Source organism: Poeciliopsis prolifica, unplaced genomic scaffold, assembly GCF_027474105.1.
Source record: "Poeciliopsis prolifica strain line A6 unplaced genomic scaffold, Auburn_PproV2 SCAFFOLD017, whole genome shotgun sequence".
Lineage (NCBI taxonomy): Eukaryota > Metazoa > Chordata > Actinopteri > Cyprinodontiformes > Poeciliidae > Poeciliopsis > Poeciliopsis prolifica.
In genome coordinates this window covers 5465457-5490292 of record NW_026562392.1, presented here as the reverse complement: position 1 = coordinate 5490292, position 24836 = coordinate 5465457, and the positions used below count along the sequence as shown (strand labels likewise).

General features: G+C 41.4%; 1 protein-coding gene across 3 annotated transcripts in view; it reads right to left on the bottom strand.

The window, feature by feature from the left end:
• Positions 1-14365: 14365 nt before the first annotated feature.
• The window catches only part of LOC129367487 (zinc finger protein 516-like), a 53623-nt gene continuing 43152 nt past the window's right edge, over positions 14366-24836 (bottom strand). For 2 of the 3 annotated variants that reach the window (XM_055041982.1, XM_055041981.1), the window contains exons 4-5: positions 24500-24604; positions 14366-18168 (exon numbers count right to left, since the gene is read on the bottom strand). In XM_055041982.1, coding sequence (XP_054897957.1) covers positions 17981-18168; positions 24500-24604 — 293 coding nt within the window. In that variant the 3' untranslated portion in view covers positions 14366-17980. Of the gene's footprint in view, positions 18169-21054; positions 21126-24499; positions 24605-24836 lie in introns of all 3 variants that reach the window. The other variant, XM_055041983.1, reaches the window with a different exon arrangement.

Sequence of the window (24836 nt, the reverse complement as noted above, 5' to 3'; positions counted from 1 at the left end):
AGACGCAGACGAAAGGCAGCGAGATGCAAGGCTCACATTGTCATCAAACAATCAAACAGTCATCCGCTTCTCCAAACAGCTTGCAGCTCCGCTCAGCTGGCACCAGACACTCACATTACAATAAACATTTCTCCTAATGTGGTGCTCACACCACGCCATGCTTTCACACACACACACGCTCACAAAAATAACACTGTTTAACAGGGTCGCCTGACAGCTGGAAAATGGAAGTCTGAGGAAGACTTCGCGCAAATCCCAACGCGAGCAAACACGTAACGATCAGGCGCTTGGTTGGGGTCGCAACATTGCGCTTGATTGTGAATGAATGGTTCTGAGCGCCGCAGTAAATCCATTATCAAGTTGTTATGTCATACTTAAATTCTCCTCCAAAGTGTTCCCATATATCTTGTCAGGGGTTCATTAGCTGTTTGGACAGGTAGCACTTTCTGTTAGGCCCACAGCTGACCCCACATTCTGCCTCTGTGTTCCACTTAAAATAATGGACATCCCCTGTCTCGCATCCATCAATCACGTAGCGTGAATATCCCCCCACACACACACACACCCCAACCCCACCCGGAAGATACTTCGGAGGGGTGAGGAATCCCACTTACAGCAGCATTCTGACTCAGGATAGATTAGCCAGGCATTAGCTGTGTTTCATTAACCTTGCGTTAAGTGACATCCTCGCATGATTAATGGACATTATTAACAAAAGGGAGATTGTATTTCCGAAAATGAACCTTTTGTGAGACGTCCGCCGCAGCATTAATAGGTTTGTTTATTAATCATTCGTAGCAGAGGTCCTTCATTTTTGAGCTAGTGATACATGGAATGGCTACCGGGGAGACTGACAGCAGCCCTCATCGAGCTCCACGGAGAATGTGAGCATTTATCTTCACGTGCACGCTGCATTCCAAGTGTCTGACCGCTTCCTTCCGGCAAAGGCTCATTTGGACGTACATGAGTGCGGTGTCTTAAAGGGACAGTCTGTGATTTTCTTTTTTAGAAGGTTATAGGTAGTCAAAATCTTACAGTAGATGTCTTTATCTTAGGGTGAGGGTTCACTTCAGGAAACTGAAGTTAATATTTCACCTTAGAGGAGTGAAATATTAACTTCAGTTAAGAATGCAGTGAGTGACCCAAATTAAAGCATAGTCCTAAAACTTTAACAACATCTTAAACACTACTATTGACATTTTAGAAATGTTAATGTTTATATTTACTATTTAATTTCTAAATCTTAATTCAAGATCATGCTTGATCTTGAATGAAGCATTTAAAGTGGTTAATAATCATTTAAAGTGGTTAATAATCATTTAAAGTGGTTAATAATCACCAAATACAAACGTGACAAATGTTTCAAGTGTTTAAGAAAATAGGATTTGCTTGAAATGTTCTGATATTCTCTAAACTAGTTATTTTAAGGTGAGAAAAGTCCACTTTGGTCAAAATACTCAAGACTATATGATATACATTCAATGGCCTTCACAATGTATGTATCTATATATATATAAAACTTTGCTATCTTTGCATGTCTCTCCATGACGTCAGTCGGCGAGGGCGACCGGTTCACACCAGAGACGGCCTGTCCATCAGCTCTCATCCTGCCCAGACTCTTCTGAAGCCTGGGTGAGGCTGAAAGTGAGGAAAAAGGTGAGGCTCGAGCGGAGTGGAGGGGTTGAGGCGCACGGCGCGAGACGAGGTGGGGCTCCAAGGTGCTGCTGTCCGCGCCCGCTGTCCTGCTGTCTTGAAACCCGACGGCCACAGGGGAGCTCAAGGTGCTGTCAGATGACCTGACAAACCGGGCTGCCGTCAACATCTTCTGTGGACATAGGAGGCATGAGGTGCAGCTCGGTTTGACTGTGCACCTGTGTTTCCCCCTCTTTCTGTGTGTGTGTGTGTGTGTGTGTGTGTGTGTGTGTGTGTGTGTCCTTAACTGTCACATATGATTGTTAGTAGGCAGCTTTTATCTGCCTTCCTTCTGGTTTGACATTCTGCTCTCTCCCTGCTTCTTAAAGCAGCAAGAAATGAGATAAAAATTCAAGTCTGAGCGACAGGTCTGACAAAATATGGAGCTCAATCATCAAGGTGCCAGCTGTCGAACGTGCAAACCAGACAGAAAGTCTCAGCTGAAGGGGTTTAGAAAGCCATTCGAAGGTCCCTTTAATGTGTTCAGATTTGCAGTATTTTTTTTTTTTTCAAAAATTGAAATATGAAATTTTTTTCTTGTTTCTTAGTCTAAAACTTTCAAATATAACTTTTTCCTCTTCAGATTTTTAAACTACGTTGTGTCATGTGTTAATAATTTTAACAAAAACACTGACGTTTTTATTTCACAGATTACACCTTTTTTGCTTACACCTTCTGCGTTGCTGTAAAGCAACATTGTATCTAACAAGCTTCCTCACGACCCGGGTTATTTTCTTTCCTGGCCCGTCTGATAATTAAGACACTCAGCTTTAGATTGTTGAATGCAGTTATGAAACTATATATTTCAACCAAAAAAACACGCACTAAAGTTTTGATTGAGAGAATATTACCCGTTTTTGCTGTTTTATCTTGTTACACCGCAGCTCTGATGGCTAGCTGACGTGCAGGTTGTATGTCGCTAGCTGTTGTTGTTGCTAGCTGTTTTTGTAAAACAACGCTATCGAGATGAGTGCTGGGTGGAGCTCCTTTCGTTTCCCTGCCATAACTGTAATATTTCTAAACACTTCGATTTTTCACGTAAGCAGAGATAAAGCGGCGATATTTTCGGCCAGCTGGCAGTGTCACTTGTTTCTGGTTTATAGTACTTTCAAAAATAAAATGATATGACGGTAAGCTGTAGCAGTTTTGGTGTGACAAGATCTTGTACAAGATATTAAAAAGTCAGAATATTTCTTATTGAGGTGGCTGCTATCTTGTGAATGCTAGAAACCTGCAGTCAGTATGGCTTCACCTGAATAAGCCTAAGTCACCTGTTTGGCAGCATTTTCAGTTTCCTATGAACTATAAATGGCAGCAGTGACAGACAAGACACAAATAATGCATGAAAGAGGTAGATGTATCGCTATAACAGCCAGTGGATGGATGTCTATGTGTATGTTGAGCTACTTAACAATCAGAACCCACAATAGCCACAGGGAAATGTACGACAGACCAGAATTCATGTAAACCCTATAAAAATACAGATTTAAATCCTTTATAAAAAATATATATATATTTGATCTTCGAAGTTTTCTAAAGAACAATAGAAGAATTTAGTGAACTATGTGCCGTGTCTCGTCTCGTGAGCTTTAGGTATCGTTACAGCTTTAATGAACCTGACGGGGTGTTGTGAAAGCCACCGGAGGGTCTAATTGAATTAAATCTGTATTCTTTTGTTTCGAAAGTATGAATGTAAAACTTTTCTTTTTTGCCCTTTCTCTTCAAATGTCGAAGACATGTCTTGTGGGTTTGCACAGATTCTTGTCACTCTTCCCCTGTAAGAGCAAGACTCTGGTGATCAAGGTCCGCCCGCCCGCCCTGCTCCCCTCGCCGCTCCTCTTCCTCCTCCACCACCTCATCGTCGTCCCACCACCCGCTGCCGGGCCTGGGAATGACTGACGCTGTCAGAACGTCTGGCACTCAAACACGCCGGCTTCTGACGGGTGGCGGCAAACGCGATGTGACACAGCCAGCAGTATCTGGTTTCTCCTGCGCTGACTCCATTTCTTATAGCTCAGAGGGGCTTAGAGCGGCCACGGGGAGTTGGTGTGTGTGTGTGCGTGAGCGGCTGTGTGTGTGTGTGTTTGGCTGTGGGAGGTAATCGAGCAGATGTCAGGAGAGACTCTGAGAGGGGATGTGTACACTGAGGGACGACTGAAACCTGTCACATTGATTTTCAGTGCTCTCGTAGCATTCGGGTGTGCTTGTGCGTGTTTGCCTTTGAGGAGTGTGTGTGATGTTCAGAGTGTGTGTGTGTGGCTGACATTCGCTTCCACAGTGTATGTAGACAGTCTGAAAACAGAGAACTGATAATACATAGAAATAATAATATAAAAAAACAGTTTTTTTAAATATTCATATCAGCTTGTGCTCATTACATGTGTGAATATAAACTGTAATATTGGCACATCACGAATCATAATCTATTCAAAGCGAGCCTATTTCGCATTTTTACACATTTTTTTTTTTTTATGATGACGACGATAATGTAATAACTCCCAATTAACTCAACCCCACCATAAAAAGACATCCCAGTTCTTTTAGTGTGTTACAGAAAACGTGTTTTATACAGACATAAAACTGCTTCACAGGTGTGAAGAAAAAAAAAACAGAAAGAAAGAAAGATTAAACAAAACCAGAAAAGAGACAATTCAGCTCGGATTAATGAGGATCACTCCTGGCAGTTTTTCCTTTAAAGATGATGTATGAAATGATCTTTTTCCGCCCCTCCTCTTCTTCCTCTTCCTCCTCCTCCTCTTCTCCTCCGTCTATTTTAACCACCGAAATATTAACACACACTATAAGACGCGTCCCATCTGGTTAGTCGGTGCATTTGTTTCCTCGGCGAGACGCCGAACATCAGAAGAACCATTACTTCTAGCCGCGTGTTCACAGATTGCTCTGCAGCTCCACATGTTCTGCCAACACAATGAACCCGGGGCTGCGAGATAAAATGTCACAGCTATATATCCTCAGGCTTGTTTATGTGTAAAAAAAAGAAAGAAATCAAACAGAAGAAGAAGGTAGTCACGCCAAGGGTTGTTGAGCAACATGAACAGAAGCGTGACATCCGTTCACCTACCTGACTGCTTCTTCTTCTTCTTCTTTTTCTCCTCCTCCATCCTCGACTCCTAGAAGTAGCAGAAGATTCCCAACAGAGGAGACACAGGATGCTCTCCAGGTTCTAGGTTAAATACAGACAACCACAATGCTCGTCACAACCCTCCATACAGAGTGTGCCATCTTTTGGCTGTTTTAAGAATTACCTCTTTCTTTCCTTTTTTTCCCCCTTCTTCTCCCCCTCCCCTCTTTTTTATTTATCTATCAGTCTGTGCAAGGGAAAGATCATAAAATCAGCGAAATAAAGTGAAATGGTTGTCTGGGGGTCGGGGGTTTGATATGTCCCTTGCAACGTGAAGTGGAACTTGAGGAGATGGACGGAAATCCTGCAGCTTTGCGGAGGACGACTGCTGTGGGGGCTACTTTCTTTTTCTTTCTTTCTATTTCTTGCTCTTTTTTTTCTTTTTTCCAAAACCGGTGCAATTTATGCAAGCTCTCCAGCCATAAAGAGAAAGAGAGAGAGAGAGAGAAAAAAAGAAACCCTCAACACACACATTTCTGCCTTCTGATGTCGCTCCTGATGAGAGAACTGGATGAATGAAGGAGCCCAGAGCTCAAAACTAATTATGCCAGTTAGAAACAATTAGAGATAAATAATCACAAGTTTTTCTGCAAATGCACGAGGACATGTGTGCGTGCGTTCATTGCCATGCGGCATAAGAAAAATAAATAAATAAATAAGTAAAACAACTCGGAGAAATAGAGATATTCACCTTCGAAGGGTCACTCTCCTCTTCCTGGCTCATTAAAAACAGCCCCATTAGCGCTGCTCCTTCAGAGGCTGACAGTTATGTGAGCGTGCGCGCTCGTACGCATGCGTGCGTGAGCGTGCGCGCTCGTACGCATGCGTGCGTGCGCGCGCGAAAGAGAGAGCCAGCGCGCGCGTGTGTGTGTGTGTGTGTACTGTACTGCGTAGCGGTGAAGACGCGCGGCGCTTCGGAGGCCTCTGGGCTCCAGAAGAATACATTAAAAAGCAAAGAGCCCCTCTCCTCTTCCTGACTGACTCCTGCTGGGACTACTTAGCATTTCTGGGGTGAGAACTTCTCCTGCAAGGTTGTCAGACGCTATATACAAATTACGGCGGAGCTAAATTGCTCCTGTATGTAGTTATTTAACATTTGCGTGTGTGCGTGTTTTTTTTTTTTTTTTTTTTTTTTTTTTTTTTGCGCGCATGTGTTTGCCTTGGCCTGACGAACGCCGTATTCCCTCGATACTCGACGGGCAAACGCTGTCGCTGCGAGGGAGGGAGAAAGAAGAAGACAGAGATAGAGAGGGGTCGAGGAAAGAAAGAGAGATAACTGAAATGATTTAAAGAAGTAGAGAGAGAGGGAGAGAGAGATTGGAGGCTACAAATGCCCCAAGAATCCAAAACAACTTCACTCTCGTTAGCTCATGAAAGTTCTCGCGGCTTTTAAAGGGTTTTTTTTTTGGGTCACAGATGGCAAGAGGAAGTAAAGACATCTCTCTCTCTCTTCTGGGCTTATTGTATCGTCATCCATTGAGAATTAGGCAGAGGACCTTTGAAATTAGATGAAATGCTAATTACAGTCAAGACCACATGCGGGTCGAACCCCGAAAAGTCAACGAAAGGCCACAGATCAGGGCAAAAATGTCTTCAAGGAAACACATCTGGTTTTAATGTCGTTACCTCTCCACTTGACCTGTTCAAAACACGTTTCGTATATTAGAGTTTTTAAATAGTATAGTTTTACCTAAGCTCTTTCAGACGTTACATTACGACAAATGTACTGTGGTGGAAATATGGACAGTTTTTAAGTAGAATAATATATTAAAGAAATGTAGATTACGAAAATTTTTGTATGTGACTACAGTCATGACGACATGACTGTTGTGAAGAATACTCAGTAGTAGTTAGAGCAGCATTTTATTTCACTACTATATAGTTTGACTTCCAGTTTAAATAAAAAAAAATCTGTGGACTTTTAAACTATTAAGACTGTTGAAGTGTTTTCAGATTCTGTCATCAACCCAGATATCATTTGAAATTCAAGCAAACAAAAAAGTTGGTATTTTCAAAAACTGATTTTTTTTACACTATTTTCTAATCCCCATAATGAGGGTTGTGATTTCCAAAATGAAGGCTACAAGTAGAGTCATTTCACAACGTTTAGCTTGATCTATTTTGCTTGGGTGAGTTTATTTATGTGTCTTACACAATCCATAAAAACATAGAAAACAAAAAAAATTAAAAATCTGTGAAATTCAACAGAAAGCACAAAAGATTGATTAATTATGAACAAACAAACTTTTTCTCTATCGCCTGAGATAAATTTGAGTTTTTGTCTATTAAACAGAGATATTATTGCAGTCGAAAAAATTCACTGCTTTTTAACAAAATCAACTAATCGAAACCAGGAGGGTCTTAGTGCCGTCAGTGAATCTAATAACTTACCGTTCTATTAAAACCATTTATATGCCGTCATCGGTTGCTATGCTAATTGAGCATTGCTGTGGTGAACCAGCAGTAGCTTAGCAAAGAGCAAGCGAGCGAGGGTAAGCACGAGAATGATTGACAGCGTTAAGACCCTCCTCTTGGCTCGGATTGGTTGTTTCTGACTGAGTGGCAATTTTTTCAGATTATCTTTTATTAAAAAAAAAAAAAACTAACGACATTTGCAAATATGCAAAAAACATATTTCTTAAGCTCCATACTGCAGCTTTAAATGTGTAAAAGCAACAAAAAAATAGGTGATTTATGGAAAGAACATTATCAGTTATTTCCATGACTTAGCTTCTTAGCGTTTCCTGGGGTGAGCATCGGTGGACAGGCTCGTGAACGTACGCGCGTGGACCTGACCGTCTCGCAGGAGTGATAACAAGTCGCCCGGCTGCTCACCGCCACCAGCCATCCATTTAAAGTGAATTAGGACTCAAATACTCGACCCATCAGAGGTGCCAATAACGAGGAGCACCGTTGAAAATTACAGGGGGGAATTTAAGTCTGCTGGCTAATGGCATTGGCACCGACACTTTGCCAATACACATTTAGGCGCATGTGGGTGCGCTTGGCCTGGGGTGCCGGCAGAGACTGACACATCTCTCTTGAGCCTGTCCAGACGGAAGATTGGCCTGTCTGTCAGCGGCCAGGCCACCACCATTACCCCACCATCACCCCCAGCTCTTCTTCCCCTTTTAACCCACACCTCCACCACTGTCAAATATGCCACTGCTCTTTCTTTTGCCTGTGTATTTTCCTCTTTTAAAGCCAACTCTTTCTTGATCTTGCACTGCAGCTATGTTTTGGAGGTAAACAAAAAATAAAAATTAAGAAAAGTTCCTCAACTCTGCCCTCAAGTCGATGACCTTAATGAGACAAAACAACTGACTAAAAGCTCAGCTAAACCTGCAGAAACGGCTTTAATTAACAGGGCTTTTGCGTGTGTGATCATGGGCTATTGCTTTTAAAAATTTAAATTGCCCTCAGATTACAGCGAGCATCGCTGGTTTACATTTAATATTAAATGAACCTCCACAAAAGTGTTCCAACTTTTCTCCACGTACTGGAAAACATGAAGGTCCAAATCGAATCAATAGAAAATTAGCTGAAACTAATAGTTGAGGAAACGAAAATAAATGTAACGTTGTGGTTGTACATGATTGAATTTAATGTGTCAAACAGAAAGTCTTTATTTCCTGACAGTTATGAAAAAGAAACATATATCTGATTGTGCAAACAAATTACTTTCCCGTTTTCATTTTTATGTTTTTAGCAAATTGGATTCATAACTTCTTAGGATCCACATAATTTATAAGTTGAACAACTTGAACAACATGTTTCCAGTAACTTCAATGCCTTCTAAACATCTTGTTGAGTAACGGTGACTTACAAACAACCTGAATTTTACAATAAGCAAGTTTCATCATTCTGTTGGTTTGACCAACAGATACTAAGATATCTTGATGTATTTGAGGCTTTTTTAAGGCATTAATACCTGTACATACTCTGAAAGAATGAAGAAATGCATTTACTTGACATAAACAAGAACAAAGTTTGTTCTGCCCAGGATGATGAGAAATTAAAGTGTCAGATTCTCTGTAAATCCACGGTTAGAGAAAAGCAGGAACAACTGTTCCCAATGTAGAGATTTTGTGGTTAAATATCCCATCAGCAACTATGAAAAAATAAATCATAATGTTTTTTGGAATTTACTGATTTAACTTTAGCTTTAATAAGACAAAGCTACATAATTTTTAAAGTTTAATCAGTAATACTTTTATAAAAAATTTATGTAAGATCATAATTTATTGGTTAATGTCAAGTTGTCACAGCAAATACATTTTGAATAATGTCAGCTTTGTATTAAAAGTGTCACAATTTACCAAATGACACTTTATGACAACAATCATAAATATTCATGAAGACTTACTCATGTTTATGACGGTGTCATGTCAGTCTTATTCACAACCCGTCAAAGTGTTTCCGAATATATTTACCTTTAAACTGAGAAGCGTTTCAAGAAGTTGTGAAAAGTTTGCAGAAAGTCAACAACTTTTTCAGTTTTAATTCACATTTTTAAGTGTTGAGGCTTGAAACTTGCAAGAATGGCTTTAATTAACGGGCTATTCATAGGCTATTGCTTTTAAAATTGAAATTGCCCTCAGATTGCCACAGAAAAACAGGCACAATATCGCTGATAATATTTGAGCTGGTCGCCGTATGGCTGTGATGTAATTACAATTCACACAGTAAGATAATTCAGCACTGCTACTTTAACAACCCTCTCTTTGTTCACCTCCCTCTTCAACGACATGTTCTGCCGTTAAATTGAAGTCACGCGGTAACACCTTGGGGTGCTCCTTTTGGATCCTAGTAGCTGCTGAAGGAATTCAGTGGCCTCCCCTAAGAAACACACGAGAAAATCCCACCGCCCTTGAGCAAGGTTGCAGACCATCGCTAATTGCTGGAAAGAGGAGGGCCTCCCCGGCCGGCTGGGCTTGTTTTGAGAGAAACAAAATGTTCATCTTTAACACAATAATCTCCTCGTCTTCCTAACACACGGATCAGAGGGAAGTATATAAATACTCCCCGTTCTTTCCTTGGACAGTGCTTTTGACAAAAGGGGGTCAGATTGACAGAACGGGCAACAAACGGCTTAATCTCCCGCAACGCGCCGTGTCAATTGGTGCAAATTGACCGATAGAATAGATTTCCAACTTAAAACGCTTTATTACACCGCTCTCCCTCCCTTCCTCTACTTTGATTCTTTAATTCTTGTTTTGTGAGGCTGTGAAAAGTGAAGATTGGAAGGGGGAAAAAAACAGGGCGACTGAAAGATTTCTGGCAAAAAGTGTAACGCGATATTTAAGCTGTGAGCGGAAGACACCCCGGCATTAGCTGCTTAACTAGCAGCAGAAGAGAAGGAGCAATGAATGTAGAAAGGGGGGAGACATATGAAATGTCATTAACGTTAATTCTAATAACTTTTTGGCTATTAAGCACAAATTAGTGAAGGCGATGTTAAATGTCATGCTCTGTCCTGGGATTCACATGAGAGGGATGGGGGCCACCGAATAGGTTCTCATTTACATCCTTAAGATCCAACTTAATTCTCAAAAGGGGTTGGTCGGAAATGAGGCCGAGCCGTGAACCGACGGCGATGACACACGGGCATCTGGGAGTAAAAAAAAAAAAACAAACGTTTTCTGGCAGCTGATTCCTTATTGTTCACGCTGAAGGTTATTTTCTTGAGTTGAACGTCATTCCCTTGAATAATTCTGCTCAGGCTTTTTTTTCCCTCCTCCTTTCTGTTCCCTCTGGCTTTTTAAGGTTTGTGCTATTTAAGAGCAATCATGTCAATGTGGAGAAGAATTAATCCTGCTTAAAAATATGTTACACGACCAGAATGCATGTTAACAGCCTGCCGCCCCCCTAGATTCTGTGGCTGGATATAGACTTTTAGCCTGGTGGTGGTGGATAGTTGGAATAATGACTGTGTGGGTTAAATATCAAGAGCTCATTGTAGAGTTTGGTTCTGAAAACACTGCGCTGGCTTTCATCTGTGTGATAATAAAATTGTGCGATGGAGGAGAGGTTTGCGATGATGTATATTTTGATATTGATACCAAGTAAATAATTAGTTAAAACTTCAAGAGGGAAACTGAAGTTCAGTCTTACCGCACTTGTGTCGATTCCATGTGGATACCGATATCGATACTTTTGATTGATCCACCCACATAGGCCTGTCACAATAAGCAATAAATCAATCACAAGGTAAAATAAAATCAAATTGATCATTTCAAGTTGGACGGCAATTGTTAGAGATGCTCCCCTTTTAATATTTTTGAAAATCCAGTGTTTTGACACTGCAAATATTTGTGCAAAGTAGTTAGTTTGCACTAAGGTCCTAATTACCATTTTTTTCTGTTTACCCTAACTAAGATTAATATACTTTTGTTACAGAGGCCTCATAATCCATTTTAATTGTTGTTTTGTCTTTTTAGTTTGGAGATTTAAAATGTTTTCCAGTTCCAGTGTTAGACATTTTCTAGATCTTAGATTGACTGTTATTATTGAAAACGGTCTGAAAATGACATCATCGTTTATCGCGATAATTCCCGGGACATTTTATCATCCAGCAAAACTCAGACATCGTGACAGACCTTCACCCACCTCTAGCGAACAATGCGGCAAGTCCATGTAAAGCCCCACAAAAACCCATGTCATGTAATCCACTGCGATGGACAGATTAACCTCTGTGTACCACAGAGGCCTTTGCATTCCTGTCCACATTGTTCCAAAGGCAGCCGGCGGTCTCTGGGAATATCCTGGTTTTATTTTTATTCTTTTTTTTTTCTGCTCTCTTTCTGTCCTCTGTGGCTACAGTTGACTGTGCGAGAGTAAATAACATTTGATATGCATAAACAGCCCCTTTCTATTCATTACTGTCAGAGCGTTGGAGTGCAGGAGGCGGAGGTCAGCATGTGAAGGTCCTCCTCAGGCAGGAGGAACGCCTGTGGTAGCTGTCACTCCTCCTCCCTCCCACCTCCACCACCACAGCTCAGCCCATCTCCGCCCCCCCAGCCCTCCCGCCTCCTACTCTTCCCCTCTTCCTCCCTCTCTCCCCTATTAGCACAGGCTCCAGGTCATAACCTTTCCGTGGCATTTTGCAATTCCACAACCCTTTGATTAGTGCAATATTTACATATCTCACAGTGGAGAGGGCGTTCTTGTGTCGCAGACACTTGAAGTGTTGTAAATGTGTTTGGCCTTTTGCCTGAGAAATGCGGAGGAGTCAGACTCTCTGGTGGTAGCTGTAGTCAGGGCTTCCGTGCTGATATGTGCCCTAGTGTGTTTTAAGTACACTTACTCCAAGCTGCCATCCTGCACGTACAAGTGCCATTTGGTCCTCTCAACGCAGACCTGGACCCTTCTAAAATAAAAAAAGGGAAAACATTTATGAAGCCATTAGAGAGGAATAGTGCTCCCTGGTGGCAGATTGAGATCAGGCCCTCTGACTTGGAGATGGGAGATGGTAGTCAGATTTAAACTGGACTTGATTTGACTAGAGAAAATAGAGACACAATAGCTCAACATTTTTGAAATCAGCCTCTTTCAAAAGATTATAAGTTGTAAAATTCACCTTCACTAAAATTTTGTTTGCTTTGGTTATCAGATAAGTGCCAAGGTCAATATTTAAAAAGGAATGTGATTTTTAATTTTAAAAAAGTCATGGTGCCACCTGTTTATTATTTTACAAATGCCACCCTGGTCAAGTGTGGTACTATATAATTGATGATACTTCAACTTGCACTTAAAGTACATCATTCATCATCGTTGGATGTTACAAGATGGCAGAACAAAACTTGTAGGGTAGCCAGCTTCACAGTCAGCTGAATCATTCCCCAAGTAATACCAATTAATACTAGTTAAAAAACAGAAACTCTAAACACGTTCTTAAAAAGTCTTCAAAAGTCACTCTGCTTTGGGAAAACCGATCCCCCCCTGTGGTTACACCTGCAAAACAAGACTTCCTCTAAGAGCAGCAGCTTTCTTTTATGACACATAAAAAAAAAATCACACTATAGTGTTCTCTAATGTACCTATCCATCAGCTGAGAGTCAGCCTCGAGTTTGGCGTATTTTTCCGCCTCAGTCAGTCATCCAGTCAGTCAGCGTCTCTCTGCTGTGTGACAGAAAGAAGAGATGTCAGCGAACAGGTTTTTTCCAGGGAGCTCAGGGCCTTCACGTCTGCCTTCGCAGTGACTGATGAGGTCTGGGAAGAGTGACGGGCAGCTGCAGTCTGTTCTCAGCCCACGGGGCCTGCCTGGCATTAACGCGGTGTGCCATGTTCTCAGAGGGAACCTGTCATTCAGGCGTCACTCAAACTGACAGGCGCGCCGCGCGCACACAGAGGCAAGAACATGAAAGGGACTGGCAAAGTAGCAGCCGATCCCCAGGTGGTCGCTCAGAGCTGAAGGTTGTGAGTTTCTTATCATCGTTGCTGGGGCAGCTCGAGTTCGGCTGCAGGGCCACACACGAACATGAAGGTGGCGGAGAGGCCTGGACGAACATCAAAGTCAGGGTCTGTCGGTCGTGTCACTGCGGTATGAAAGGGAGCGGCTGCTTGCGGTGTGGTACAGGTTTGATCTGTTTTCAACTCACCGTGGATCAGCAACACTCGCACTGCAAGTAATTATCAAAGTTGCTCCGTGTTCACAAAGACATGCAGGAATGGGTTAGGGTAGAAGGGTTTGATGATCAATACATGCTTCACCAGAGTAGTCATGTACCTTGAACATTCTGTGATACAACAACCTCAAAGTTCAATGTAGTTGATTGACAATCTTGACTAGACCAAAAATTAAAGACATAGATCGACTTTTGCTTTACCTTTCTGCCCATCTCCCTCTTCACTACAACTAACCAGGACAGCTCTTCCACCAATCCACCTATCGAGCTCTCACTCCATTTTTCTCTCATTTGTGAACCAGAGAAACTTAAACTCCTCCACTGTGGACAGGATCTCATCCCCAACCGAGAGGAGGCACTCTACCCTTTTCTGACTCAAGATCAAGGTCTTAGATTTGGAGGTGCTCATTTTCATTCTGCCTGCTTCACATTCAACTTGAACTGCTCCAGTGGAAGTTGGAGATGGCAGTGTGAAGCCAACAGAACGACATCATCTGCAAAATTCATCACATTTGCTGTCCATAAAGGTTACGAAGAAAATCGTTGACAAAGGGCTGGAGGTGTTTGCTTGTTATTGTTTCTGAAACAGCTGAACCTCAATCAGGCTAAATGGATAGGCATCTATGCACATCAATTGTTAAATTTAGCTCTGGTCTTTATCTGAGCCATTACGACACACCAGTATTATTTGATCTAAATGATGTCTTTATGTAGACATCTTTGTTTCAGGTTGTCCTTTACATTTCTGTAAAATTAACTGCAGCCTTGACATAGCTCAGCTGTTTAATGGAAGCAAGAACAATCATCATGAAGGTTACTAAATATCAGACGTGACCAGCTACAATTTGAGGTACTCCATGAAATGACTGATTTAAAAAAAAAACAACGAGGCAACCAGGCACCATATTTGTGTATTGATCTTTATTGTGGACATGATGTTACATCTTTCTGAAATGATGTACAAAAGTGTAACAGAACTGAGAATGGCTCAGACGAGGTAGAGCTTCCACGACGGCTTGCTGGCTTCAAAAACAAGACAAAACAAAACTACACGGTAGAAAAAAAAAACAACCTGGAAAAATCAAATGAAAACAAACAACCCCGTCTCGCTCCTGTCCTCTCATCGTTTTTGAAGTGATAATAAATACAGATCTCAACCAAGTACATTTGGAATAATAATGTTTCCTAGGGTAAATTAATCATAGACCAAAACAAGTTATATAAAAAAAAAACAGCAATACAGACAAAAATAACACAATATAATAGGCATGGAAATTAAAAGAAAAAAAAAACAACCAAAAAGAAACACCTGCCAGTCCCTCTGGGGTGTCTGCTTTGACTAGCTAATGAATAAATCCTACAGTTTAGAGAAAATAAGCTCCAAAATAAAAAAAAACAAAAAAGACAAAATTGTTTAAAAAAGCACAGCTGTAGCTAGCAACATCCATCTTTTCATAGAGAACACACTAAAAAAGCTGTGCTGTACAGCCGTCATGTGATAAATCTTTATTTCATTATTATTATTTTTTTCTAATCATTGGAATATCTGGAATCATTTTAACAAAAAAAAACATCCCCCAAAGAAGCATCTATATCAAGACTGACACTGAAGTTTGTTAGCTGGCACCAATTAAAATAAAAAAGGGAGACATTCTTAAAGAGATCTTAACTGTACGTAGAGACAAATGAAACTAGTTAAAGCGCTAACCTAGCCTAAGTGCACTAGTAATGCCATTTGGTTTCTACTGCTGCTTATAAAGGGTTTGGTAAAAGTGGATTACAGATACACTTTGTTTTTAAACACACTCACTCCCGCTTTACAGTTTTCTAAGTCACACTTTGGAGTACAAACTCTGAGGAGTTAATCTTAAAGGGAATTCTGTACAACATTGGTTTTAGTACTATACTACCCCCAAAGGCTAGAGGATCCGTTTCAAGTATTTTAACTACCCGCGCCTTCTGTACACACACGCAAACACGCGCACGCATACACACACGTGTGTATAAATTAGGCAAATTCAAGCACATGGCATTGTATGCATTGCAAAACAAGGACAACCTACAAGCATGTAAAAAGTACTGCCATTTTGAAACGAGTACAAAACGCCTTTTCGTTAGCTTTACCGTTCAGATTTCTCAGTCCAGGAAGTCGGCTTTGAAAAGTCTGGAGCTGCTTTCGCTTTTGTCGTTTCCTCGTTTCATCCAGGCATGCCTGATTTCAAGTGAGGGATATATATATATTTTGTTTTAAGGGTGAAAAGCGAGCAGAGCTAATGAGTTCAGCTTCATTGCGATAAACTTTTAACAGGCTTTCACTGCGAAGGAGGTAGGACAGTATAAAGAACATCAAGACGGAAATGTAGAAAATAGAAGGTTTGGAAAGGTGACAATCTAAACCCACACTAACCCCCGTTAAGGCTGTGACAGCTCTATGTCTCCGAGGGCTTCAAAACAAGCCAACTCCTGATGTATATATCCCCAAAGTCCCAAGAAATCTCATCTCCTGACCTCTGACCTCCTATCAGCAGAATACAGATCTAGACATCACCATTCACAGAATGGGACCGACAGCATTGGAGACTGGCTCTGTTATCTCTTCAAATCTTCAACATCTGGTTATGGACTGGCATGCTTGTGCAAGTGCCCATTTCTCATGTTGACATTAGCTAAAAAAAAAAAAAATTATTATTTTTTTTTATATCGCAAATGAGGCACAGTTGAAAGTAAAATTGAACAAAACAGTTTATGTAGGGGTTGAATGGTACTGAGTTGTATCTACCATAGAGATGCACTGAATAACTGGGACCGTCCTCCACTGTTCATCAGCAGCAACAACACTCTTTGGTGTGGAAGTTACTACCAAAAGGAAGAAATTTCAAAGTAGGCTAACTTCAGTATCAGTGAGCACTTACAGGTTTTGAAAAAGCATTCGGTCTTCAATCATATGGTGCTAAATAACTGTGGAATCATTTGATCTTTGTTTTCATCCGTCACGTCCGTTCCTTATTTGAGGAATCGATAACGCCAGGAAGGGTGAAAACGTTCTGAATGTATGTACAAAATTGTGTATATTGAAAATTTCACATGCATCCTTTCATTAATTGGTGCATCTCTAGTTTAACCGTTACAAACAGAAATACCATGTTTCCTGAAATAACCAACATTAACTGATTGAACTTTAATAGTTTTACCATAGAAGCTTAAAGCTTTCACTGGTGGTTAGTTTTCAGATTGTTCTTCTCCTGTATTAAATATTTTCTGTCCAGTTTCTTTACTTTTGACGTAAGCTCACATCTTGTCACTACTTGCCACCTTCCCAGTATAACCAGGTTATGTCAGGTCTCATATAACCAGCAAATTCATCAACGCTGCGTTTCTCCAAACTTGATGGCGCAAATCACCAGATGAAAATGTGTTTTGTTTTAAAACCCAGCTAACTAGATTATGACCATGATGTCATTACGTAGATCATTGTGCGAAAGAATACGCAGAAAAGTCCAAGTGCATGTTGTTTGAGAGTTTTTTTTTTCAATAGTACCAATTTCTTTTTTGTTTATTTTTTCCAAGTGCACACAGTGCAATAAAATTTGGGGCCAACTCCTCCCTGCTACTCTTGATGAAGGCTCGGCCTAATTTGGAGCCAGAAATTGTTTTATGAACAGGTTATAACGGAAAACTCTTTGTTGTAAATGGACAATAAATGAATGGCCTTAAAAATGGGATGCTCATTTATATCGGCTATTAAAAACACATCTTTCCTTCTTATGTTCTTAATGAGCACTTAAGCTCACATCACCTTTAGCTTTCTCTCGTTCTTCCTTTCTCCTCCTGCCCCTCCCTGCAGCTTCTAAGCAGCGAGTTTCCTGCAGTGAAGAAGTTGTGGTGAGCAGATTGTGATTTGTCCTTCTCTGAATTCGAATCCAGAGGGCATCCTCTTCTGCTGTCGATTTGTCCACACTCATGTACAACGAAGCCAAACAGCGAGTGTTTGAAGGACAACGGTGGCCATCAAGTACTTCCACTGTTTTTGATTAAACCAGCTCCGTATGAGTTAACTTTTTGCGTCTTTATAGACCCTTGACTCGTTACTTTAAGTGGCACTTGGCAACTTTACACCTCAAACACAGAAGCAAGAGCGGGATCTTAATTCTGACAGCAACAACAGCAAAAAAAAAGATTCACAAATTCTTGAAATGACACAAACATTGTGTCCAAAAGATGACCGAAATTTTGCAAAAGATTTAAAATTTGTTGAGAAGACACTTAAGATTTTTCAATCTTCATTTCAGCTTGTACGTCTTTTCATGTCGTCGTCAGAAATTCTTTTCTGATTCATGTTTTTTTTTTTTTTTAAAGTAATTTTTACATATCTTGGCAGGCCTTTTTGCAAAAGAAAAAAAAACCCAGTTAAGAACCTTCATTCCTCCAGAATCGTGAGTCTCTCGAGAGTCTTGGTTCAGATTTGGGGTTTCAGGAGTCGTCCGCGTCCAGTCAATCACAGTAAGGTCTGTCGTCGGGGTCACTGCAGATTTGGTACGTGTTTGGCAGCCACTGGTTTCCGTTCCTCCTGACTCAGAGACGAGCTCCTTGCATCGGGGTACTGGCTGTTGTCAAAAGGCATGTGGTGGACGCTCTGCACGTGCGTCTTTAGGTTCCCTTTCTGGGATGCTCGGTATGGGCAGAGCTGGCAGCAGAATGGCCTTTCCCCTGGAGAACAAACACAGGCAGACGACAGGTCAGACGACGAGCCACGTGCGACGCCGTAAAGCAGGAGCGGAAGAGCTTCGACACGGAGAGCAGCGAACGAAGCACAGCGACGTGTCTGACAAATGAGGCGACAACAAACACAGGCAAATGTGAACGAATGCACGAGACAGCACTGAAGTCGGAAAGGCGGAAAAAAGCATTGGATGAGTCTTTCAAACACTTTTTCTGTGCGTGTGTTTTTTTTGTTTTTCATTTGTAAATAATTGGTGAGTAAACGGCTGACCTCGTCTGCAAGCGCGAGAAAATTGTAGCAGTGTTCTTTCAGCCTTCTCGCCCACTGTGGGTAGCAACAGGTAGGTGCAACTTCGCAATCAGCTGAAAATGTAAAGTCACTCCAGCATCAATATGAAAGAACTTACATTTTCTCTGATGAAAAAATGATGAAAAATGTTAGCGCTTTGGAGGCCGAGATGTCACAAAAAGAACACATTTATCAAGAACTGACAGCACACAAACATATCTGAAATGTAAACACAATGATGTGTGAGCAATGGAAAAAATTTGCATACATTTTTGCAATACCTGTTGCTGATTTTAAATACTGAATCTTTCTACAGTGGCACTGTAATTTCAGCATAACTTGTTTGCTCAAATGAACATTTATTCTACTTTTTAGATTGTGACAATTATTCAGTTCCTGTTTTCTTTGTTTATATTGTTCTTCATTCACATTGTTGAAATATATATTTTTTTTTACTTCTGATGTCAAAAGTGAACAAAATAATCCAACTTTTAGATAATTTTTGTTGTTTGTTTGGTCTCAAAAAACTCTTCGTGGGCAAGTTGTTACTGTGAGACGAAGAATAGTTCGCAGAAACAAGTTAAATACTTCTGCCTGAACAGTTGTTCTTTTGTCTTCTTTCTACTTCACTCAATCACTGGCTGATGCATGCACCTTCCACCTACACACACACACACACACACACACACACACACACACACAACCCTGTGCACTTTCTTCTAATTAGACTGACCTACAATGGCGCAGACACCTCTGCAAGGAAGCAAAAAAAAAAAAAAGGCAATACACATGTGAAAACAAATGAGAGTGCCATTTAATTGCACCTAATTATCATTTTGATAAATGGAAGAATATCAAAGTGGGAAAACAAATGGCTCCCGCCGCCCCTCCCGCACCTTTCTCCCTGAAGAAGAAACAAGGAAATATGGCTGTTATCATACATCATCAGAAACGCAACAGAAAGAAAAGAAATACGGGGAAGGTGAGTTAGAGGGATAAAAACAACGAAAAAAAAGGTGTAATTAATCACAAATTTAAAAAAAAAACATGGAAAAAAATAAAAATTGTCGAGGCAGAAGAGACGTGAGGGGAAAAGCGAGAACCTAAACGACATCGTCCTGGGAGGAAACATGACGGGACCGGTGCACTACATTATGCTAAAGGTTATCGTCGTCGTAAAGCAGCGTCAACGGTACATCTAATTGGACCCCTCTGCTGCGCCTGCTCCCATCACTCAGAGTGCGAGGTAAATCTGAGTCTGCGTGCGAGCTGTGTGATAAATGACGACGGAGTCTGAGAATCCGCCTCTGTTTGAACGGGAGAAGCAGAACAGATGTAGATCTTTTACCAATACGACCAACTCCAGAAACATTCAGAACACCTGCGCGTTTGAGGAAATGTTCTATTGGACTTCTCACACTTAATTGGACATTCTTAGTAGTTCGCAAAAACAATTCAACTTATCTTTCAGTGGATTTCAGATGAAAAGGTTTTATTTTTCTTTCAGTAAGACAAAGAAACTGCTGGTTGTTCTGTGGTCTCACTGTGGCTTGGTCATAACCAGGAAGTGGAACTGGCTAACACCAGCTTTGTGGACTCTTCTTAAAAAATAATGTGTGTTTATTGCGGCTATGATATGTTTTGTAGACTGTTGTTGCAAATTCGTCTCAAACTCATTGTGGTCTTAATAGAGCTGAGGTGGCTGCTAAAGCTGCAGGATGTAACTTTTACAAAAATATGGTGGGGTTTTTTTTTTCCAGAAAAAAAAAACGTCACCATGACTATTGTGGTCTGCAAAAATGCACCTCTACTGCTCAAAAACAGCCAATCAGAGGAGGGTTGTAACACTATCAATCACTCCTGTGTACACACTGCTCAACATGCTAATAGCAGAGAAACAAGATAATGCTTCACAGAAACATATTGGGACTCCATACTCCTAAAAACTACAAAGTCAAGGGTAAAAAAAAACTACATAGCAACCGTTTTTGAGGCTTTTCCAAATATATGTGAAGGGAGCTATAAGAGACTGAAATGCTTCTGCTGGCACAAGACAACATTATATAAAACTAAGTCATGACTAAAACTAATGAGTTTTAGTCATTTCATTAGCTGAAATGACTAAAACTGACGCTGGTTATAGAATAAATGTTGAGAAGCCTGATCATCTTGACGCACAGCGGAAAGAATCGAGCGCAGAACAAACTTTTTCTACCAAAACGTATATGGACAAATCAAATAAAACCAAAATTGTTATAATAAGATGTTATAATAAGATGTTAGGCTGTTTCCAAGTGTGCAGAACACACACACACACACACAGAGTACAGGTCCTGCTGTTTGTGGGGAGAAGATGCCAGGTGCGAATGCCAGGCAGCGAGGTCGCCACATGTGATGGTCACACACGAGCAAAGACAAATGAAAAGACCCCAAAACAACAAAAAGGGGGCCAAACATGCACAGGACATGAAACACACATATAAGCACGCACACATGCAGGCAGGCGTGCATGAGGTGAGCTAGCGACAATGAGAGACATGCAGAAGCCATGACGGAGCCCAGTGATTAGCCATTGTGCCACATACTTGTTTGGGAGCTTCAGAAGCGGTGGTGTGAGCGTCAGTACCTCGGTGGAGTCCGTTATAATCAAACCCAACTGTGAGGGGGAGAAGGATAGAGGAAGAGGAGGACAAGGAAGAGGAGGAGTGGGGTAGGGGCAAAGGAGGGAGGAGGAGGAGGGCATTTGGTTAAACGCTCTACCACACATGTGTCAAACTCAAGGCCCGGAGGCCGAATCCGGGCCACCGGAGCTTCTATGTGGCCCTCTAGACTCCACAGAGACATGTCAACAGAACCTTCACAATAACAGTCGTGTGCCTAAATACTGTTTGATCAATCAAATCAGAGCAGTTTTTACCTGAATTCGGCCAAATGACATCAGTCAGTCCCTCCGCCTTTTTTGCGACTCCACGATATATCACGGAAATTCACGGAAAATCAACGTATAATTGTGCAGGTGGCAGAATTTCTTACTTCTGCTGCACTCACTTTATGTCAACTTATACTTCAAAATCAATGTGGCGAGCAACAAAAAGTTGCAGTCATCCATAAGCTCAAATACAGCAAACTTTCTTGCAAATACTTCTAAATCAGCAACACAAAATCACAAAGACAATCACAAAACCCTGGAGGCTCTGATCAGTGTGAAAAGATGATTAATATTATAAAGTACTGATGCTATATTTAAGTTTCTTCAGTATCAATACATTCTGACACAAAGTTTTGATTACATGCGGATCAGTGTTGCCAGATTGGACAGGTTTTCACCCAAATTTGGCCTGCATTGTACAAAATGGCAGGACTTTTAGACAGTTTTTAGCGGAAAATTATATTGAAATAGTTGTCATGCCGTGGCACAGAAGCACAAAACTTTTTAATATTGCAATTGTCTTATTAGTTCATCTGTTTTGAAACGTCTCAGAGCTGTGAAAGTGACATCATCAATGGTTCCTCATTGATTCATCAAGTCTCACAAAGGGGTACGATTTTAAACACAAGTCCAGGACAGTGCTCCGCAAAAGAACACAATTTGGGTTGTGTTCAAAGTCTTCCACCAGGTCCAGACGAGCATTCACTTGTCGTTCTTCTCCTCCTCTCTCTCCTTCTCTCTGTCCCGCGTAAACACCGCAGCCTTTTGGCCACCAGCGGCCCTTGTTAGCAGAGGGGATCTGGCGGCGACGACGGCGGTCGAAGACGGTGACGGAACCTGGCGGAGGCGAGTCGGTGATTTAATGTGACGCATGTTAATCGAGGGCCTCGGGGTGGCTGGCCTTTTCCCGCGCGTGCACGTCCGCGCCGAAGACGACTCCGGATGACAACATTAATTATAGCCGCGGTGGAGTGTTTACAGACCCCTCCGCGTGGTCTGTGTGTGAGCGTGTGTGTGTTTAACAGCGGGGCTTGAGGGGAAGCTTGGCGCTGCATCACTTACCATTTGGCCTCTGTCACTTAGAATCACTGGCTGTGCCACATATCATTCACACTCTCCGTAAAGAAGCTACTTATCTCCGTGTCGACCGCGATCACGGCCTGCCCGGCTGACGGACATGACAGTACAGGAGGGCAAGAGAGAGAGAGAGAGAGACAGAGGAGGAGACAGGAGACAGGCAGCCGAGTGGCAGCGAGGAGAACAAAGAGAGAGAATGTAAGGAGAAGAAGGAGATGAACTGCAGACTAAATAAGAAAAGGTGTAAGGAGAAATACAGAGCTATGACAAAAGTATTCATACACTTTGACCTGCTTCTTGCTTCTTGTTGCTGTTGAGATGGTGCGTTCAAGGTGGCACTTTGCCAAAGTTCAGATTGTTTGCTCCAATTTTTCTGGGACATTTTCTTTCCCCATAATGTCTGCTGTTACTAATTTTTTATTATTATCGTTTTTGTTTCAAAATCATTTTTCTTCAATTTTATAAAGCTGCACAGCTTTATCCTATCCTATCCTATCACATTAAATCTCAATGTTTATTTTTTTTTGGTGAACAATTTTCTGAGGTATGAATAATTTTGCAGAGCAAGACAGAGACAATAAGACACCAGCAAAGAAAATAAAAAATGAATGAAAGGACATAAGTAGAGAGGAGAGAAAAGACAGTGTGTCCTGATCGAGCTGTTGTTTGCAAATCCGTTTCCCCAAAAGTTGGCGTGGACAAGCGCCGTTCCGCTTCATTAGAATGCACAATTCCATCTCTCTAATTGACAAGCGATTAATAATGTATACCATTTGTCACAGGTCAGCTGTCTGCGGCGAATCACGTCTCCGTTTAAAAAGAAAAAAATGAAATAGAGACAGCTGCCCGGCTCGGGGCGGGAGGGACTCACAGCTCCGGCTGTCACGGCCTGAACAGGGGGAAAAGAAAAAAAAAAAAAAACTGGAAGACGACTCTTGATTTATTTCCGCTCGACGCCGGCGTCGGAACGCGGCGTCCGACAATGAGGGATCGCTGGGAATGTGAGTTCCCGTGCATATATTCACCATCTCTCATGCCGTCCGGTGGCTGGATGGAGCTGTGGGGGTTGGCCGTGTGAGTGACTGATGAAGAAGTGGCTAAAGAAGTTAGAAAAGCGCATTAATAACGAGAGAACGGTACATTTAAAAAAAAAAAATGCAGGACGCCGGAGCGCTCGCGTGTTCGGAACATCATGCTGGTCATTATTAACGTTCCTCCTACTGTTACTGCGATTAGTTTTGGAACTTGATTAGCAACTAAAACTCTCATCAAGTTGCTGAACATGTCTTCATAGCAGAGCTTAATAGCAGGCTTTTTTTAATATCGGTGTTGTGTTTAGGCTCCCCGAGGTGCAACACTTTCTTAAGTTGAGCATCTCAAGAGCCTAATAAAGATGTAAGCGTCTAATAAATACCGAACGGGCGCGGATCCTCATAAGTTTAAAGAATGTTTATTGGAGCTTTGATCAAATCCATTAAGGAAACTTTAATGCGTTTTAAAGACCATCTACTCAGGAAGTGACACCTTAATTATATTGCAATAAGAAAAGTGAGTTTTCTTTCTTTTTTAACGATGCAAGATATTAACAAATTACTGTAGAACTGCAAAGAACTCTCTTGCCAACAGTCAGAGAAAGGAGCGTTTTGCTGATTTGTCAGATAAGTGCAAGTATTTTTTGTGTTCCTATTTGCACTGCAAAAACAAAATATCTCTATCTTCTAGTGAAAACATATTAGTACACATCCACAATGTTGACGGTAAAGTATTAGTTCCACTGGCTGTTTATTTCATTTATAACAAGAAATTTTTCCCATGTTATAAATGATACAATCCAGTACATTATCACCAGTTTTGAGAACTTACTGACTTAAAACAAGATTCTTAAATCTTGCTTAAAAGATACTTCTAATTTGGCTCTGTCTCAATTCGAGATGTTTTCACTAGAATCTCGATTAAAAAAAAAAAAACGCTGTCAGGTTCTGCGTATTTGCAGAGCGGCGAGTCCACGTCGTGGCCGCGTTTACCTGTGTGGGACCTCATGTGCGTGCGCAGGTGACTCGGCTGGCTGAAGCTCTTCCCGCACTCGCGGCAGAAGCACTGGCCCGGCCGCATGAGAGACCTCAGCATCCCTGTTTGTCACAAACACAAAACGGGAAAGGAGAGGGGAAGAACACACAATTAGTCACAACACAGTTTACGCATATTTTATAAAACTGATCTGCACAAAGTGACTAATAAAGTCAGAGGGAAAGAGGATTTTGTATTCAGACCAAAAGCATTTATATATGTATCTGAAAAGTGCGGTGTGCTTTTGCATGGGTGATAAATCGGAAAAAAAAAAACAAAACAATAAAATCCATG